Source organism: Pinus tabuliformis, chromosome 1_2, assembly GCF_031772625.1.
Source record: "Pinus tabuliformis cultivar Carrire ecotype Pingquan chromosome 1_2, CPIR1, whole genome shotgun sequence".
In the NCBI taxonomy this organism is placed as follows: domain Eukaryota; kingdom Viridiplantae; phylum Streptophyta; class Pinopsida; order Pinales; family Pinaceae; genus Pinus; species Pinus tabuliformis.
The window spans coordinates 696,051,758-696,073,419 of record NC_142298.1 but is presented as its reverse complement, the minus strand read 5'-3'; the positions used below and the strand labels follow the sequence as shown (position 1 = coordinate 696,073,419).

At 34.5% G+C, this 21,662-nt stretch overlaps 1 protein-coding gene across 1 annotated transcript; it reads right to left on the bottom strand.

Annotated features, from left to right (window-relative positions):
* Nucleotides 1–16,311: 16,311 nt before the first annotated feature.
* Nucleotides 16,312–16,902, bottom strand: LOC149207653 (disease resistance protein RUN1-like). Its single transcript, XM_089398105.1, has one exon. It carries the CDS (start codon nucleotides 16,900–16,902, stop codon nucleotides 16,312–16,314), a length of 591 nt encoding a protein of 196 aa, XP_089254231.1.
* Between the last annotated feature and the right edge of the window lie 4,760 nt (nucleotides 16,903–21,662).

The window sequence follows — 21,662 nt, the reverse complement described above, 5'->3', positions numbered from 1 at the left end:
TCAACATTTGAATCCTCTGAAAGTTATTCTTCAGAATGCTCTTATGAAGAATTAAACATGCACATGAATGAATGTGACTGCACTGATTCAGACCACTGTCAATGTGAATCAAGCACTAAATGAGAAATCTCATCTAATGAAGACCATGTTTCTCAGCCAAAGGAGAAGGTTCTCATGGCACAAACCATGGATGATGCAGAAACAAAGCTACTTGCCCAGATCAGAACATTGGGAGAAGGAGAAATGAAGGAAAAGTTACTAGAAACTTTTCTAAGCACAATGCACAAAAATCAGGGGAGCAGTAGCAAGACTGCCTCTAAAACTGAACCAAAGGCATTATTCATCGATGCCTCATTTGAAAGAAATACAAGATCTTTCCAAAGAAGCCAACAGAAATCTAAGACCAGAGCCCTCACATTAGGAGAAGTCAGCCAAGAGATTCATCATCTCAAAAAAGAGATTGTCTCTCTAAAAGCACAAGTCTCTGAGTTAGAAAAAGGGAAGAAAACTGAGGATGCATATGATGAATACTACACTAACCCAAATATTGAAATATTTGAAGGAAAAAAGGATGATACTATAGGATTCACCGACATGAGAGTAATGGCTATCCAGTATTAGCAACATCATGTTATGCTAGATATCTGTATAAATGGTGAAATGTTTTCCCTAAGAACACTTATTGACTCCGGGGCAGATGTCAATATTCTGAATTCAAAAATAGTACCTGCAAAGTACTGGGTAAAATCCTTTAGACAAGTGATTGGGTTAGGAAACAAATATCTACTGTATGAAGTCCCTCAGCACTCTATTTTCTTTAAAGAGCATTGCATCAAATTAAAATTTGTTGTTGCAGACATTCCTGCTGATTGTATTTTGGGGAGTGTATTTTTAGCAGTTGTGGAGCCACATGGATCAGCCAGAGTGAAAAATGGCAAGGTTGGTTATTTTATATATGTACCAAGCTTATATGGAAAATTACAACCAATCAAGTTACCCTTTGTCTCTACTCCCAAATTGTCTACTATAGTATAAGCAATGCAGTAGACCGAAAAGGCAAAAAAATAAAATTGAAGAGCACAAGGAGTTAAAGACCACCATAAAGATGTGAGACTATCTTCAGACTCCTATAATTAAACAAAGGATCTCAACTCTGAGATCATAGATAGAAAAATAATGTTGTGTTGAAGAACCAAATGCGTTTTGGCATAGAAAACAACACTGTGTAGAATTTCCCTACAAAGATAAGTATGAAGAGAAACCCTGCAAGAGCAAATCAATCCCTATGAACAAAGAATATAGAGATCTCTATCAAAAATAAATAGAAAACCTCCTGGAAAGAAGAGTGATTAGAGAATCCAACAGTCCTTGGAACTGCTATGGTTTTTATGATAATAAACATTCAGAACAGTTAAGAGGTATCCCAAGACTGGTCATAAACTATAAACCTCTGAATACTGTCCTCTCAGATGATACTTACCCCATTCCTCACAAAGGAAATCTTTTAGCAAGAATAGCAGGGGCTAAAGTATTTTCTAAATTTGATATGAAATCAGGATTTTGGCAGGTGGCAATTAATGAAGATGATAAGTTTAAGACTGCTTTCAGTGTCCCAGCAGGACACTATGAATGGAACATCATGCCTTTCGGACTAAAGCATGCCCCCTCCAAATTCCAGAAGGTTATGGATAATATTTTCAAGCCATATTTTGATTGGTTACTAGTATACATTGATGATATACTTATATTTTCTAAAAACGTCCATGATCACTTTAAACATATCCAGAAATTTGTACAACTTGTCAAAACCAATGGATTGGTTCTTAGCAAGAAAAAGATTGAATTATTTCAGATAAATATCAAGTTTCTTGGTGATACAATTAAAAATGGCTAGATCACTCTGCAAAAACATGCTCTAGAATTTGCTTATAAATTTCCAGAGATTATCACTGACAAAACTCAATTATAGAGATTCTTGAGATGTTTAAACTATGTAAGCAACTTTTACAAAGATTGTGCCAAAGATAGATCATTACTCAACAGAAGACTGCAAAAACATCCAGAAACCTGGTCTGAGGCCCACACTGAAGTTGTCAGAATAATTAAAATGAAGGTAAAAACTCTTCCTATTCTTCATATCGCTGATGAAGATTCTTTCAAAATTGTTGAAACAGATGCCAGCAATGAAGGGCGGGGAGGAATTTTGAAGCAAAAGAAAGAAGGAAAAAAACAAATAGTTCAGTTTGTCTCAAGGACTTGGAGCCCACCTGAGAAAAACTATTCTACTATAGAAAAATAGGTCAAAGAAGCATGGAACTGCATTGATAAATTTGATATCCACGTAATACACAAAAAGTTTCTCTTAAGAACAGATGCCTCTGCACTAAAGAAAGTCCTTAGTAAAGCTATAAAGAAAGCAGGAGAAGCTAAGTTCGCAAGGTGGTAGGCTCTATTTTCAAATTTCGACTTTGAAGTCGAACACATCAAAGGCGAAAAGAATTGTCTGCCTGACTTCCTAAGCAGAGAATATTTAAATCAGAAAGACACTGCCATGGTGATAGTAACAGAATGGGACCCTTCCCAACATACAGAGACTCTGAGAAGTATTTCTGAAACATAGAACTGGTAAGAATATTGTTCCAAATGGAAACCAACATGGCAACTAAGAAAGACAAAAGTGCTCGATGCAAATTTGCGCCCTCATTTAGATATTTAGCACTTAGTACCTGAAAGGAAAGTCTACCCCAAAGGTAGCAAATGGATACATGACATGGTGTATCAGAGGAGTATGATGGCCGCACATTTGGCTGAAGAATCCCTAAGCAAAAATTTTAGAGATATCACTATGATCTGGACAGAAGGAAGCAACCAGAGGAAAATCTTCCAGAAATATCTTACCATAAATTGGACCAGATGACTGGGATGGTACGACATGCTAGAAATACATTTCCAAAATCAAGTCATCGTTACAACTTCAAGTGTAACTGACTTATTATCATTTTTAATTTTCTCTATTATTTTAATCCGTTTTCTCTCTTTTCTTATATTTATTTAATTGTTTTTCTATTCATCTCTCAATATTATATTTTCTTTATCAGGGAAATTTCCCTTACCCTTTTCTATCGTTTTATTAACCTTTTTCGTTTTTCCCTCATCGGGAGTCCTATTCTGGGAGCTTCTCTACTAATAGCTAAACCTAATTCAAAGTCATTAAGCCATCCAAACAACAAATCTCCCACTAGGAGTTGTGCACTTCTGAAAAAAAAAACATGAGTTGTACAGAGGAGGATGGCATCCAAAGATCGATTGCTCATTGCAAGCAGTCTCATTTGGCTGATCGAAATAATGTGATGGACACTTCCAAATATCTCGAATGATCAACTACAAATCTAGAAGGATATGTTGGTGGTCAAAAGTAAATAAATTTAGTATTTTTATAATTGATTTAAAATTTGAAACTTTTAATAATATATATTTAAAATTGAAATATATATATATATATATATATATATATAAAATAATATTGTGAGTTTTGATAAATTTTGTTAAAAATATAAATTTTATTTTTTAATTTACTTTATAAATTTGAGATTTTTTAAAACTTATTCTACCTTATATAGATTAGTAGAGTTGTTGCATTACAAAAATAGTGTAAAAAATAAAAAAAAATCTTCTTTAACTATGAGATAAGAATGGTTAAAATAATATTAAAATAAAAATGTTATGGATTATTGTATTGAAGCCGCAAAACTCGTAAATGTATATGAACTTTTTGAAGTACGAGTAATAGGAAGCAGAAGCAATACGTTTGAGTTTGTTATTAAAGGAGTTGTCTATAATGCGACTTTTTGGAGATTCCGGTGACGGAATTTGGTGGAAAAAATTGAGGTTAAATCTTGATTTGTTGCAGTTAAAATGGTTTTTTAACTGCATATTTAGATTCAGCACCCTCGAAAACCCCTGGGACGCTTTCATTGTGCAGAAACTAGCTATCAAACTTGCGATTTCAATAAATTCCTGCCGGATTTCGACCGGAAAACCCCGTCGAGAAAGCTTTCAAAAAGTCGGGTTATAGACAACTGCGTTATTAAATAGAGTGACTCGGCACGCGTTATACTGTAATGTCGTCGTCGTCTATGAGTTACAAATATAAAAAGGTTTGATTCCGTCATGGGGGACATAGAATCACGCATTATGAGTCATGTTATTTATGAGTTGACTTTATTAGCTGATTTAAAATAGCTATATATATTAATGTCATTTTATTGCTATATATATTAATGTCATTTTATTGGTTTATTAGGGATTAAATTTCTTGATCAGTTCAAGCTTACAACTTTGAAAAATATTGTATTTTAATCGATTTTTTTTTTCAACTTTATATATTAGTTTATTGGGAATTAAATTTCGTTAAAGTGTAAAACTTAAAAAATCTTGCATTTTAATTGATTTATTTTTTTCCCAATTTTATATATATATATATATATTCAAATCTTTTTAGGACTTGGATTAGGTATATTATACAATTTAAATTTACAATTTATAACTAAAATATTTTACTTTTACTACATTTTTTTGAAAAAAAAAAAAAACATTTTAGGAAAATATTTATTGGAATTGCAAAATTAAATTAGGTAGTTTGCACAATCCAAGTACTTAATGAGACTTTCAAGACATTGTGTCTATTTATGCATATATATATATATATATATATATATATATATATATAGTGAAAGAGTTTAAATTTAGATTTGATTTTTATATATGCATTCATATATATAGTCAAAGGATTTGATTTTTTTTTTTCATTTGGAAAATCTATGATTAATATGGATCTAAACTAATTTAAAATAAAATTATATTTTAATTAATTTTTTTGATTTTTATTAATATTATTTAACTGCACAAAATTGATAAATATAAAACAACTATCTTAATTCAAAAATAAAAATAGCATATATGTGCCAACATTTTTCCATATTAAATCATAAAGCAGCGAACAACAATATACATATGAAAATTTAAAATAATTAACTACCGAGGCATCCATGAAAACCTATAATAATGAAAATTAAAAAAAAAAAATTAACCCTTAACAAAGCTTCTCTTTTGAAAAGCAAAGAATTAAAAATAACATTTATAATGAGTATTTTTATGAATTAAAAATGTCTATGTGAGAATTAAAAAATGAAATTAATTACCCAGGAATCCATGAAAACCTATAATAATGAAAAATTAAAAAAAAAAAATAACACTTAACAAAGTTTCTCCTTTAAAAAGGAAAGAATTAAAAGTAACATTTATTTATTTTTTTGATTACAGAGGAATGGACCACTGGAGCAGCCTCGCAACTGGCGTTACACGGGGTCGATTCTGACCGCTACCACTATAACCCCTGGCGAACTGCGCCCGCCCGCTACCACTATAACCCCTGGCGAACTGCGCCCGCCCCTCTCCACAGTTTACAAGGTTAGTCCGGGGATTTGAACTCGTGACCCTCAGTACGGAGCCTGCCTTTCTAACGAACTTCACCGCATTGTAATTACCAACTCACCTACCCCGTGGGGCTAAAAAAAAAATAACATTTATAATGAGTATTTTTATGAATTAAAAATGTCTATATGAAAATTAAAAATTGAAAACCTATAATAATAAAAAATTAACAAAAAATAACACTTAATAAAGCTTCTCCTTTAAAAAGAAGAAAGAATTAAAAATAACATTTATAATGAGTATTTTTATAAATTAAAAATGTCTATGTGAGAATTAAAAATACATTAAAACACATTATAGAGGAGTTATGAATATTCAAATTGCCCCCTTCGAAGAATAAAAAATACCCACAATCATGCCCATGGCAAGGGCCTGTTATCATCTTAACATAAAAACGACAAGGTAAACAAAAGTCACTGGTAATTTAATTCCAAGATGGACTATATATATTTGAGAGCTGTTTCAAGTGCAATATTTTAAATAGAACGATATTAGTAATATTACCACACTAAGTGGCCTATGAGGCTTTGGATTAGAGGTGAATGGGTACACTATTAAGACACTCCTTGCAATAGATCACTGGTTCAAATCTCTAATGAATACTTACCTATCAAGAAAAAAATATTACCACACTGATCACTAATAGTATTGCTCCTTGATATCACATAACACAGGCATAAATGAAAACTACAGTTGCAACGTGCATAAACGCCATTGAATTATATTCCAGGCTCATGAAATTAGGATCCTATGGATTTGGAATATGTACTTTTAAATAATCAAACACCAAAGTAATTATAAAACATAATTAAGAATAAAAAAAGTTATAATATTATTAGTGTGTAAAAAAAATTTTTTTTTATTAAAGTATTTTTTTATTATATAATTTATTTATATTTCAATAAAAATATACTATAGTATTATGATATATTTCATATTGGTTTATAAATAATTATAATGCTTAAACATACGTATATTTAAAAAGCATGTAACTAAAATTACTTTGTTACAATATTATGAATTAATATAATGATTTATCAATACAACATGCCATTTGATATAACACTTTTGACATTTTTTTAATTAGTCAATCAACATTTAAGTTTGACCTTTTTTTTTGGGTAAGTTTGACTATTTACTTGATTTTCTAGTTTTGAATTCTGAGTTCAAATGAACGGAGCCAATCAAACAAGCTCCAGGTCCAATTCTCCAATAAGTCATTTTTTCTCCAAATTGCTCCATTCCTAGATCATTTTGCAGCAAGATGGGAGAGATGTGTAAGACTAATGTAAGAAAGTATGTCAAACATCTTTGAAATAAGAAAGTGCGTCAACATTTTTGAAATGTGGGGAAAAACATATGTAAAAAAATTGTTGCCTAATTAATAATAAAAAGTGAAAAGTGAAAAAAATAATAAAACTGAAATTTGTTTTATGGTAATTTTGATTTTGATAATAAAATTATGAACAATTTATTAGATAAAATTGTAATATATCCATTCTACCATAAATAAAAATAATAATTCTATAAGCGTATTTAAATTTAATTAATAAGCACATAAAAACTTATTACTTACAATATAGCAAGATTTTAAACCATGGATATTCACACCCATTTTATCATGGATATTATCAACTTGTAAATAGGTTTTGCCCAATAACATGGCTTATGGATACTACATGCCCAAAAAATATAATTCATTTCACAATCAAAATATTTTATTTTATTTTAATTTAATTTTATAACATTTTTTTAATTAAATCAAAAACCAATAAGGATATAATTATTTTTTAGATATATATCTAAACCCTTTACCTTCACTTCTCCTCAAAATATTAAGTGAATAGTCAATAGATATTAAATAAAGGTTTTAATGAAACTAGCAATTGCACCAATTGTTGCAAAGGAAACGTCTTAAGGTAGTAGCATTGGAAAGGGTAGTAGAGAAAAATATAATCAACATGAATTCTCTGTTGAGGTTGGGAAAGTGGCTGAAGAGGTATCTTCTCATTTATCTTATATTTTATGTGGAGTTATGTGGTGATGCTTAAAATGCAGGGACTAAACTACACATAACTTTGGTTTAGAAATATTTTTCTAACAGTGTTCTTAGAATTTAAATTTCTTGTTTGGGGAGAAAAAATAGGGAACAAACAAGGATTATGGCGAGGAGAAAGAATGATTTTCTTTAGCTGGAGAGTACCAGACGGAGTAACAAAGAATAGTGATACTAATCTTTCTTGATCAACATTTGTTTCTAGCCTCTCACTCCCTACTTTATTCTCCAAAACCTCCTCCTCTTCCTTCAAACAATGATGAATCTCAGTCCACTTTGTTAATTGAGTACAACAAATCTGATATGTAGAGTTCCTCTAAGAGTGACACCCATCCCTTGAATATCAAAAAGAACAAAATTTCACAAACATCCATTTCGTCTTTGCCTCAAAAGTCATTGTTAAACAACACTAATGACATACCAAGTTCATCCTATGGCCCTTCATTCATCAGAGTAAAGTAGTTGGATGATACTGAAAAGTTTGGGTCGTTATACGAGGAGTCTTCATCGAGCAAGGCATAAAGAAATTCAGTATCACATAATGGTAGGTGCCCAATAAACCTTTGACAATGTTGTAGGTCATAAAAATATATTGCAAGCAAGAAACCCATTACAGAATATTTCATTTACAAGGACCTCAACCTCTTTGTCATCCTCTGCAAGGCTAAAGTTTTGTGATGTGTACAATGCAACACGTGGAGAAAAGGCATCTCTTCTTCGCTTCACCAAATGGCTTCATGCAGAGATATAGATGTAGAGAATTCATTGCTTTACTACTGATAGTGCTCATTACTGAGACTACAGAAGCCATGATATCACTGACATGGTTTTAAGCTTTACAACATTTGGTGTTGTTATTGTTAGTAGAAAGGCCTTTGCAAATGCATATAGTATAAGATGGTGTTATGGATCGACGGGGAAGCTTCTTACCTTAGACAAAACTATTTGAATTTGTCTTGGATACTAGGACACTCTGTCATTCCAATCATACTTAAGCTCTACATATATGATGTTGAAGTATTAGAGACTCGTTTTGTTCCCAATAGATATAACAACTCCTTCATATAGGCTTCAAAGAGTTAGGTATTAGATTAAATGAATTTTGAATGAACCAGAGTGCTTTCTAATATATCTCACAGATAAAGATTGCCTTTTCCTAAGCTAAGGCATCTACATTTTCATCATATGCATCAAGGATCACTACATCCCAATATCTGCAAAGATTAGGAGATTATTTGTAATATTTTTTTTGCAGACAATAAAAAGAGAATTTTTTGTCTTGTTACTATATATGTGTATGTATGTATGTCCATTGGCCCATGGTCTAGTAGCCACTTGTAGAAGTTGTCACCATGTTGACATAGGTTCAAACCCAAGAGGTATGCTCCACCCATGAATGGTTGTTGTCAGCTCATCATTGCATCAATCTTCAGTCTTCATGTAATATCAACAAGATATGAATACAACATTTTAAATGGATTTTTAATGGTCGATATGGAATAGCCAAAGGGTTATACCAAAAAAGGTAAGGATCATAAGGCATGCAAATTTTAGAAGGCATTGTATGGAATGTAATGGTGCCGAAGAGCATGGTATGAGCATATTGATGGGTTTCTCCAAAAGTAGGGATACGTCAGCGGCAATGTTGATCTGAATGTCTACATCAAACGTATTGGTGACCATTTTAACTTTATATGTTAATGATACTATGATTAAGAGACAAGGAGAAAAATAAATTCCATAGTATTTAAAAGAGGTATATTAGGAACATTATCATAAATCTGGGATGGAAAATTGGAAATCAATTATTCGAAACATTCTATACAACATTATAGCATTGGTCCATGCCTATAATATGAAATTTCAATACATGAAACACATCCCAGAGCTTTGAGCTCTCATCCATGTATTCATCAAACCATCTATCCCTAACTGGAACTTGTAGTTTCTGCACCAATTGGATGATTTCCCTGTGCAGGGACCTTAACAAGGTAGCATCTATTGAAGCCAATCCATTGAAATAAAATTAATACACTCTGTCTTTCCAATCATACTTCATCTCTACATATATCATGCACTTCCTTGGCCATGTTGGTAGCAAACCGGTCCCTTACCGAGTAAAGCATTATTTTCACTCATTTTATAGTCAACGCAACCAAGCCCAAGTCTGAGTTGACCAAGTTTAAAAGTTATACTCAATGATCCTACTAATGGTGGTTTAGCAAGCTCTACAATGAAGCAAGACTACGTAATGCATTTATGCTAGTGCACTCACAAGATTCATTCACGTGCATTCTTGAGACAAATCATCTACTTTGTAAGCTGAAGTTTTTTAGAATGAAATATTAAATGGAACTGTCCACATAGCCACTCTACAACTCCAAAGTATGTGTTTGGATTTCCTACTTCTCTCTCATATTATACAATTCTCACTTGCTAATCAAAATTTATGAAGTTAGTATTTTATGGCCAAAATTTGGTTGATATCACCTAGCCTAATACTCGGGATTTAAACAAATTTCTTGTTTTCCATACAACCTAAAACCTTTCGATGCATCTATGATCTTCACTTTATATTCCCCACCATTTTTATGCCTTCTTGCTATATAAAGTTGGCCTTTATCCTTAAAAAAAATACCTTATTATAGCTTTATCTCCAATCCATTCAAATAGTCCCCTATGCTTCCAAATCACTTTAAAAAATCAGATTCTCAAGAAAGACAATTTTTCCAACAAATGTAAAAAATTGGGAAGGGTTTACCATTTTGTAGTCTAACCACAGACACAACTTCGTCACACAAATCCCCCAAATATAAAATTGTCTTCCAGTGAGTTTGCTTTCATAGAATTAGGAATGCCTCTTGATTGTTACTGAGGAGAGACAAAGATCCACATAGATCTTGTAGCTATATCCCAAACATCTTTCCTTCTAGTAACTAAGATTCTCATCTATTGTTAGTTTCCTTAACATATATTGTTTATTTGACCCATTTTCATTACTAAAGGGCTTATTTTCTGTTTTAGACCATCTCAATTATGGATAATTTTTCAACAGATACTGTCGAGTTAGTTCAAAGAAAATTGTGTTGTCCATTTGAGACACAGGGGCTTCATTGGGGAAGAAATATCATACCATGTCCATTCATATTGGGGATTTATATTGAGGAAAAATGGCATAATATATTGGGGGATATGTAAGGGATAAAGGGTTTTTATATTGGCACGTACAAAAAATGGATCCCTAAGTTAATGAAAAATTATAAAAGGGTATAAAAAATGTTAATGAAAAAATGGATACCTACAATATCTAGTGAAAGTAGGGTTTTTTAATTTGGAAGGTATATTGGGTTTGTATTGATAGGGGGTTAAATAATGTGATTTTTAGAGATATTTTCCAATACCTAGTCAAACTAAGGGTATTGTTTAATATGCTACGAATGCACGTGATATGTCAAATGTTCATCGAGTGAAGCCCCCATGATTTGAGATAAGCATCTTAAACCTATTGGAAAATAGATCAACAAGCTCTCTTCCTGAAGATTGACTTTGATCAAATCTACTACTGAATTAATAAAACTTATGACCAAATTAACTAGTCTTTCATTATTGACATGTTGACTTGTCTAGGTTTTGATGCGAGATGTGTTGGGACAATGAACACTCTTTTATCCAATGCCTCAAATTTTGTTTCTATGAATATTTCTCTAACCCCATGTATTTTTATTCATCGGTCTATTAGGCATGGTTTAAAACAGATGCCTTGGGGTATTTGCTTGGTTACAAGGTCACAATACTCACACATTTTTGGGTTGTCCAAGACCATTGGAAGAGATTTCATAGTCATAGGGATTTATACTGTTATCACCAAAAAATTGATCATCTAGCCTAATTTACTAGATGGATCAAAGTACACTATGTAAAGCCAATTTTACCATAGTAAATTTGTTTTCTTTGTGAGAAATTACTTAATAACCACCTTTGTTAAGTAATTTATAGTTAAACCCATTAAGAATAATTAAATAAATCACTATTTATTTGATTTTGTTCTAGGAATAATTAGTTAAACCATTGTTTTATTATTATTTCCTAATTAATTTAACCTTCTTTCTTGTTTAGTAACCTATATTATAACTACAAGTGGTATCGGAGCCATGAGAGAAATTTGTTGCGTGTTAAAAACTAGAGGTGAACCAGTGTGGAACGGTTTGCAAGGAGGAGGAGCTCTCTGCGTGTGAACCTGTGTCTCTACTCTCTACGTGTAAAATCAAGCTGGCCCTGTCCAGAACCTGCGTGGAGCGAGGAGGCTCTGCCCAGAAACCCTATCTGCGTGCTGCCATAGCCTGCATGCTGCTACCACTGAAGACCTCTGCGTCGTTGCTGGAAGAGCTTGCCACCAGAGAGAGCGGTTGAGGACTCGTCGAAGACCTCCGCGTGCTGCCCATTGAGGAAGACCGTTGTTGGCTTGTCCAGAACCGTCGAGGAGTGAGGAGGCTGTTGCTAGCCTAGAGACCCATCGAAACTCTGTGTTATGCATGCTACCCTCTGCATGTTATTGGCCTAGAGTCCCATCAAAACTCTGCGTTCTCTGGTTGAGGAAGATGCTCTCTGCCCTCTGCGTGTTGCTGGCCCAGAAAACCCATCTGCGTGCTGCCAGAACCTGCGTGTTGCTGTCACCGAAGACCTCCGTGTGCTTCCAGAGTGTTCTGGTCTCTCTACTCTCTGCGTGCTCTCTGCCTCTGTGTTGACCAGAGCGAGGAAACCAGAAATTGAAGAAACCATGGGTATTTTTTTTTTACAAATCCGTTGAAGGGTTTTTTAATTTATAAAAAAGAAGGAGGATTTTTTCTTTTCTTTCTTTTTGAAAGAGTTACAGAAAAATCTAAGTAGGGATTTTTTGTTTTTAAACAAAAAAAAAACTCAGAATTGTAGAAAAGAGTTAAAAAAAACTGACTTCTAAAGAGGAAACCAGAAATTGAAGAAAACCTAAACCCTAGTTTTTTTTTTAGAAACCTAGTTAAAAAGAAGGATTTGTAGGAAAGAAATGGCCAAGATGTTGAATGCAAAGCTCGAGGTGGAGAAATTCACCAGCAAGAGAAACTTTGCTCTATGGAAACTAAAAGTTAGGGATTTATAGGTGCAACAAGGGTTGAACAAAGCTTTGGACGGGGCAAATAAGACACTGTTAGGCCCCTATAGTACTAGTGTAATCCTTTATTGTTATTAGTACAACCCCATTATTATATTGTTGTACCCATGTAGTCCCCATAGAAGCCCCCTATTGTTATTAGTGTGCCCCATAGAAGCCCACTATTGTTATTATTGTGCCCTTACATTATTATTGTTCTGTTGGCTCTGATTATATTATGACCCCTTAGATTCCTATATATAGAAAAGAGGTCTTGTCATTTGTATCATCCAAGAATTGTTCATTTGTGTAATGTAAAGGAGGTTGCCCCCTCGAAGAGGCTGAATTATAAGGCATTGATCTATCTTTTCTATCTTTTTGTGTGCTGGTTTCATAACATTTGGTATCAGAGCTTTGGATTCTAGGGTTTCGCTGCTCCAAATAGGTCATCGTGGCATTTTCGCTATAACTTTTTTTCTGCGACGTTTCAGAAGTGAAAGAAGAAACCCATTTGAGATGAAATCACACTAAACCTCGGATCCAAATTTCAGAGCTTTTGGCACTATATTTGCGGAGATATGATCTGAGGAAGTTGGTATTTTTGGAGACTCCTGAATTACATTCCAAACAGGTGACCTGGGGAAAATCGTCATAACTTTCTCTCTGAGCATCAGATTTAAATTTCATAAGAAGGTACAGAAAGAGGACACACTGTAGTTTCTTGTATATATTTTCCAGAGCCAAAGGTCGAAACAGGGACACGTGGTACGTCATACAAGTTCGCTCTACTGAACTTGTCTATAATCAGGTCACCGTGGGAGATTTTACATAACTCTTCCTTGGAGAATCCAATTTGGATCAGACTGGTGGCATTAGAAAGAGGATGCAGAGGGCTACTGCAACTAGCGATTTTGGAAGTGGAAGATCTGAAATTACAAAGTTACAGTCGTTTCAAGATCGAGCTCCTAAAATCAAGAAAAAGCAAGATGAGTAAGTTTGATGGCAAGGAGGCGGTAAATTGGATACTACATATGGAGAAATATTTTGATCTACATGGTGTACCATTGTTACAAAAGGTATGTATTGCATCTAATTATTTAGAACCGAATCAATTTTTGTGGTATAAAGGGCTTTGTTCTCGTAAAGCACTTGTCACGTGGTCAATTTTCACGGAGGAAATAATAGCACATTATAAGGATACAAAGAGAAACTCCTTCTTTAGCCAATTGATAAATCTCAAACAAAAGGGTTCAATGGAAGAGCACATTGAGGACTTCCAAAAATTGAATAGAAGGGTAAATTATATTCCAGAGAAGCAAGGGATTGATGTCTTCATAGGGACTTTAAAGGATAATGTTCAACATGAGGTTCGTTTTTGGGAACCTGATTCATTGGAGGAGGCATTCAAGTTGGCAAGAAAAATTGAATGGAAACAAGGAATCTCACCACTCATGACTATAATTATGGAAGTGTTTCTTCTCCTAGACTTCCACAACCTACAAGGCTTACACCACAACAATTGGAAGAAAAAAGAGAAAAAGGGCTTTGTTACAATTGTGATAGAAAATGCATTAAAGGTCATAAGTGTGCTGAGAAGAAATTATTTTACATAGAGTATAAAGATGAGGAAGAAAATGATCAAGAAACATCAAAAGAAGAGGATATATGCCAGGACCCAACCCCAGAGAAAGAAGAAATTAATTTGACCATATCTTATAAAGAATTGGTAAGAATTACCACTCAAACTTTCAAGATAGAAGGACATATCAAGAAGAAAAAGGTTCAAGAAGTGAAAGATCACATCGAGAAAGAAGAAATAAATCCAACCATATCTTGTAATGCATTGGCTAGAATTACTACTCCTCAAGCTATCAAGATAGAAGGACATATCAAGAAGAAATATGTTCAAGAAGTGAAAGATCACATCGAGCATCAAGAAATGAATCCGACCATATCTTGTAAAGCATTGGAAGAAATTACCACCCCTCAAACTCTCAAGATAGAAGGAAATATCAAGAAGAAAAAGGTTCAAGCAATGAAAGATCACATCGAGCATCAACAACAAGTTCTCCAACTTTTAAAGGATAACGCCACTTTGGTGCAGAATCGAATGAAAAAACAAGTAGATCAACATCGCAGTGAAAATTGTTTTGATGTAGGTGATTGGGTATTTTTACAGTTACATCTCAAGCAAGCTATTTATGAGAAGGAAATGTTGGAAATACAACATGCACTTAAGAAATGGCGACCTTACCCAATGGGAAGACACTTCAAGGTAAAAATGGATCATGATAGTCTTAAGTACATTTTAGAACAAATATTATTTTTAGAAGAACATAAAAAATGGGTCACAAATATGTTGGTTTATGACTTTGACATCATCTACAGAAAAGGGAAGAAATTTTTTGCTGTAGATGCACTCTCAAGAAAGGATGAGGATGTGGAAGCATTGTTTTGTGCTATTTCAATTATCCAACCAAATTGGGTAAACGAAGCAAGGGATGAATGGAATAAGGACAAAGAAGTGTGGCCACTCAATCAAAAGTTGCAGAATATCCTTGTTCAAACAATATTGTCAGAACTTGACGAGGAAGCAAAAATCATATTAGAACATGGAGTAGTCACAGAAATAAGAACCTGACAACTACGAAATCGATCAATTTTAGAGTATTTCATCAAGTGGAAGAACTTACCAGTTGAATATTTCACATGGAAGGATAGGAATTTTATACAGAAGCATTAAGAACTACTCAAGCATTGAGGACAACACTTTTTGAAGGAGAGGGGCATGTTAGGCCCCTATACTACTAGTGTAATCCCTTATTGTTATTAGTACAACCCCCTTATTATATTGTTGTACCCATTTAGTCCCCATAGAAGCCCCCTATTGTTATTAGTGTGCCCCATAGAAGCCCACTATTGTTATTATTGTGCCCTTACATTATTATTGTTATGTCGGCTCTGATTATATTATGACCCCTTAGACTCCTATATATAGAAAGGAGGTCTTGTCATTTGTATCATCCAAGAATTGTTCATTTGTGTAATGTAAAGGAGGTTTCCCCCTCGAAGAGGCTGAATTATAAGGCATTGATCTATCTTTTCTATCTTTTTGTGAGCTGGTTTCATAACAGAAACCTGCTAGCATGAAAGATTCAAACTGGGAGGACTTGGATGTCCGAGCTCTCAATACCACCAGGTTATGCCTGGCAGATGAAGTTCTCTTCAACATTGTTGAAGAGAGTACAGCTTTAGGCTTATGGGAAAAACTAGAAAAACTATATATGACAAAGTCGTTAACCAATAGAATTTATTTGAAAAGACAATTGTACAGTCTTCGAATGAAGGAGGGTTCAAAAGTTGCAGAGCATTTAAATGAAAAAACATTATCCCTTTTACTTATCCCTTTTACTTATGACCATATCCCTGTCTTCTCAAATGAAAAAACAAGAAATATCTAAGAAAATTGAATGTTCAGTCACATCCAATGCATCATCACTAATGTGAAGCCCTTGTTTTATCTCACTGGGAAGTATGCTTCTAAGTTTAATCAATTGGGCTTCCCAGTAAGATGTGCTCTTTCCCTTCAGAAGTGCCCCAAACACTTTTAAAGATAATGGTAACCCACCACAGGCTTCTACGAACTTCTGTACCAAAGATTCAAATGCTGGGGTGGATGTGGCCGATTGAAGGAATGCAAACAGAAGAGCTCAAGAGAATGTTGTGTAGTGAGGCCAGTTAGGATATATATTGAGGACTCTTCAACTCCTGAGCTTATGAGAACATCTCTGTTCCGAGATGTAATCAGTACTAAGCTATCAGGGTGAAGTACAGTTTGATCCGGCAAAAGTTCATAAACCTGATCCGCCTTATCTACATCATCTAAGATTAACAAAACGTTAGGAGATGAAATATGCTTCTTCAGAATCCCTATTCCTTCATCGACACTGGCTATTTGCTTATCCCATCCGCTCAAGCTCTTAAGAAGTTCTGTCTGCAACAAATTTAAAGAGCCCTTATCTGCATTATCTCTAACATCATATAAAAAGCAGGATTTACTATAATCGAATCTCTTCTGATTATAAACTTCCTTTGCCAACATGGTCTTTCCTACACCACCTAACCCCAATATACCCAAGATCTGGGCAGTTATTCTCCGCAAAGAGACTGCGTTTTCAAAATCCATTACTTTATTATCCAAACCTATTGGATATTGAGCACCATGCATGGCTGGTCTTTTAACCTTTTAAAGACCCCTTCAACCACCTTTTCTAGCAGCTCCCCCTCATCACTGGTTAGTAACAAGAAAATAGATAGAACTAATGAAAAGTCTAAACTCTATGCGCATATCACGTAATATAAAATAATATAATAGCCAGAGGGGAGTTTGAGTTCTCACCCGTTACACGCGTCGAGCTCCAAACCGCTTATTCCTGCAACATGAGAAAGAGCATTTCTCCAATTTTCAATCGTACTGGAGTCGTATCGCAGCTTCTCTTCACCAGTTTCAGGATCTTTTCTAATTTATTGAGGGCTTTAGCATACCCTCCCTCTTTTCCCCGTGTCCACCTAAGCTCAACAGGCTTCACATGGTAAAATACTGGAATTATTGGAGATTTTGACTCCAACATTAGGACGAGTTCATTTAGACACCAGATTGATTCGGCATATCCAGTGGAGAAAATGGCCACATGGACAGATCCCCATAGAATGGCACCTTCAATTTGAGAAGTCAAATAGTCTCCCCATTATAGTTTAGGTTGATCTTAAAAGACTCTCAATCCATATGAACAAAGATGCTGGTACAGATGGCTAGCAAAAGTTTTCTTTACATCCGGACCACGATGGCTGATGAACACATTGTAGTCAGAACTAGCAGTGGTGGAGGAAGATGCATCCATTACCAATCGGAAAATAGAATGGAGGTGATGTGAAGGATGCTCGGTGCTACCCAAGCAGGTTGCGATAGACCATATTAGCTAACAGTGTGAGAAAGAAAGAAATTCTGCAAAAAAAATTACAATGAGAAATTCTGAACTGAGAAAAAATGCACAAAATATAAAGAAATGTAAATGATAAGATGCCCACGTGTGGGCATCTTCGACCTCTCAGCTCTACTCAATGACAAAATATGAAATGGGACACGCAAATGAAAAGCAAAATATGCTCTACCGCATTGATAAAATCTAAAGTCGACAAACAAGGATCCCTAGAAAGGAGCGCAAAAGTTGCTCTACTATACTGAGAAAAGCAAAAGCCGAAAAGACAGGCCACCAATATTTCCAATCCTAAAGACTCATTAATACACCTTTTTTTTGGAGGTACTCTGACTTCTGTTTTGACCGTCAATTCGTGGATATAATTTTACCTACAAACACTTTCATGGAAATGGGTTGACGTCTTGTAAGTATCAAATATTCATCATCCAGTTATCTGGATAATAAATGAGTTGTCTTTAGTGCGCTTTTTTTGACTTTCTGGTGTGGGAATCCGGCGTAAAAATTTGAGGTGAAATCTTGATTTATATAATTTAAACTAGTTTTTTGACTGTAAATATGGATTCAGTACCCTGGAAAACCCCTAGGGCACTTCGATTGCACAGGATTACCCATCAAACTTGTGATTTCAATAAATTCCTGCTAGATTTTAGAGAAATTACACCGGAAAAACCCACCATAAAAACTTCCAAAAGATCGCACTAAAGACAACTCATTATGCACAAGATGGCGCTAAACTGCGTTAATTTAAACTTATACAAAGATTTGAATTTTCCCATCAATTTTTGAAATTTTCACGCCCACTCTATTTTGAATTTAGCTATGTATACTCCACGTTTTGTAGTGGTGGGAATCGTCTGGATCGATTTTCCATGAAGGATCTCTGGAATGTGGCATTTGTAGGATTTCTCTCTAGGAAACCGTATTTTTAAATCATGGCGTTGTGGTATGAGGACAAAGTTTCTCTCAGAAGCGAATTCAACGAGTGTTGCGTGGTGCAGTTTGTTTGTTATAGACGTCTGTGATACTATCTATACACTGTGTTTTGATGGGGATATAGATTCTCAAAAAATAAAAATCAAAAATAAAAAAATTTCAACTGATATTGAAACGAGAGCATAGATCTGAGAACCCATTTTCTCTACTAATTTTATTCACTTTTCTGTTCCGCAGGATGTACAAGTTCTGGTTCAATTTCAAGCCCTCTGAAAAGGCTCTAAAAACGGTGGAAAACTCAGACGAAGGGGTTTCATTTGTTAAACACCCAACCTTTGATGGTCAGGTTCGTCTTTTCTCTCTTAATGTTCTAGAGTGGAACAATCTTTCCAAACTTTGGCCGATTGGTGGCCATGGAATTCGCAAAGGATTTGTGAATTTGTGAATTGTGAATTCAATGATAAGTCTTCAGCATTTGGTATGTCATATTAATGATGATTTTGAACATCTATTTATTAGCTGATGCTAGAAAACAAGTCGTACGTTCACTGGTAGATGGATCCAGTCTTCTTCTTTTATTTAATTAAGAGAAAGGAATTGCAGATGGCAAATAGAAAATCCTTGTGATATTCATCATCTGTCATTCGAGGAAAATATAAAATCCTTGTCGGATGATGGATACCCAGATTGGAAAGAGAAAGATTCAATTTCTGTTGTGCAAAGGATCACATAAATCCTTTTCTAAAATTCTCAAAGACTTTTGCACTCCATGGCCACACCGTCTCCTTTTTGTCCACGCCCATTAACATTTCGTTCCTTTCTATGTATGCCATGATATAAGTGGTTCACTCTAGGTTAGTCGGAGATTCGCCGAGCTCTGAGGAACACCAGTCTGTTAAAGGCAGGAGGCCATGTGAAGGATGCTAGAGTGTGAAAGTCCAAAGGTTCGTGTACGGGTTCGTGTAAAGGTTCATGTATTGATCACAGAGAAGAGACTCAACGAGAGCAAGCTTCGTGTCTGAAGCCCCTGCAACAAATTGGTATTAGAGCCAGTAATGTCTGGTTCATTACGGTTAGTACTCAAAATCTATAAGTCTCTAAAATGGATAATTCTAGAAGATCAGTCTCTTTCAGAGAGATTGAAGTTGAAGAACAAGCTGAAGAAAACCCATTAAGGGATATGTTTGCTTCATCATCTAAAAGGGTTATAAATTCTGCAGAAGTTGAATATTTTGAAAGTCAGCCTGCACCTAAGTGGTGTCTAGCCCAGTATCTCCTCGTCAGAAGTATATGCTGACTTATCTATGTTCCATCTTAAAGCTGTAACTAGAATATCTATAAAAGAAAGTATTGGTCAAATACAAGAGAACTCAGATTCTGTACAAACACTTTCTCTTCTTGACACTAAGAAACTTTATGCTGAAGCCAAAATACTGGGAACGAAATATTTGCATATGGAGTGCATAAGGGTAGGGATAAATCCCTTAGTCCATAGAGGACTAAATACTTTTGTTCTTGTCACAGTCAAATATCTGACACATAACAAGTATTCAGATTCATTGATAGGAGGAATGGTTTCTCCATTATTAAATGGACTAGTATACTTTGATTGTTATCCCAAATTTTCTATATATACATTTGATGAGCACATCAAGGATATTTTACAACCACAGACTCAAACAACAGGGTTTGATATGAAGAAAAAAATAAATAATATTTCCATCCAAACTCATGTTTGTTTTAGACACACAAATACCCTCTATCCTGCAGTTCTACATGCTCCCAGCAAAGATCCAAATCTAGTATGGTTGTTCTAACAGATACGCAAAATCAAAAGTTAGATCATCATATTATTAAATGGGAGGACCTAAGTTTCCTAGAACATTGGGTTGTTGATAACCCAAAACCTCCAACATTGCAAAAGATTACTTCTACTGATATACAAGAAGGACCATCATCTGTTGTAGTATCCTTTCCTATAAGATCTACAATAGATCGCAGAAGAATCGATTTAGCTTGCAAAGAATCATCCATGTATATTGATCCACAAGTAGCAAATACTCCCAGTTCTTTTACACCAGCTGTAAATTGCCTTCATATAGATCTCTTTTAATATGCCCAGATTGTAAATTTTTCATCCCTGCAAGTCATTTGCCCAAGCTTCAATCAAAACATAAATCTTAGTAGCCTTGTTGATTCTGTCATATATCAGAACCACCATCCAAGGACAGGAGTATCTCCTCCTACAACTTCTGTCACTCCGTGTCCAAATCCTAAGTGTTTTGAAATACCTTTCCCTCATGATACTGATCATGTATTAATGATTCATGAGCTTCCATCTTTGGAAAATGAAGACCCCTGCCTCAAAGACATGTTTAGCAAAATGCGTGCTGCTGGTATGCCTCACTATGGTCTAGGATATCTAGAACAACTTGATGAAATAATCCCTCAATCCAGATTTGACCACTTTGTGCCTTCTGATAGTAAGAAGCCATAAAAACCAGAAATTCACAATTTCTTTTCGGTTATGGAAGGATGTAGGAAGCATACAATTAATAATCAATGTATGAAAAATATGCTTAATTGGGATTTATACATTCATCCTGAGGCTGAAAGTTTTTACCTTACCACTCCATACCCAGAAAAAATCAAATTATCCCATGAATTGAAAACATACATGCAAAAGAACATTGTCTGGTTGTCTTTTTATGAATGGAAGAGGAAGCAAGAAAATACAGATGTACAAATGGCAGATGTTGAATCATCCTCAACAAAACATTCTTGGACTGCCATAGATGGCAATAAAATTGAAACTCCTACCACCTTCCCTCCTTACAAAGGCATTGTATTAGGAGAAGCACAGAACAATGCTAAAGCCATTCCGTTGGTCATAAAAGATGACAGTTCCCTTGGCATTGATGGTAGGATACAAAAAGCCAGTGAATAGATAAACTGGACAAATACAATAGTTAAAGGGCTAGAAATGAATTGTGCAAAGTCTATTGAAGTTAAAAAGATTTTGACAGTATACAAGTCTCTGTAAATAGTATTAACA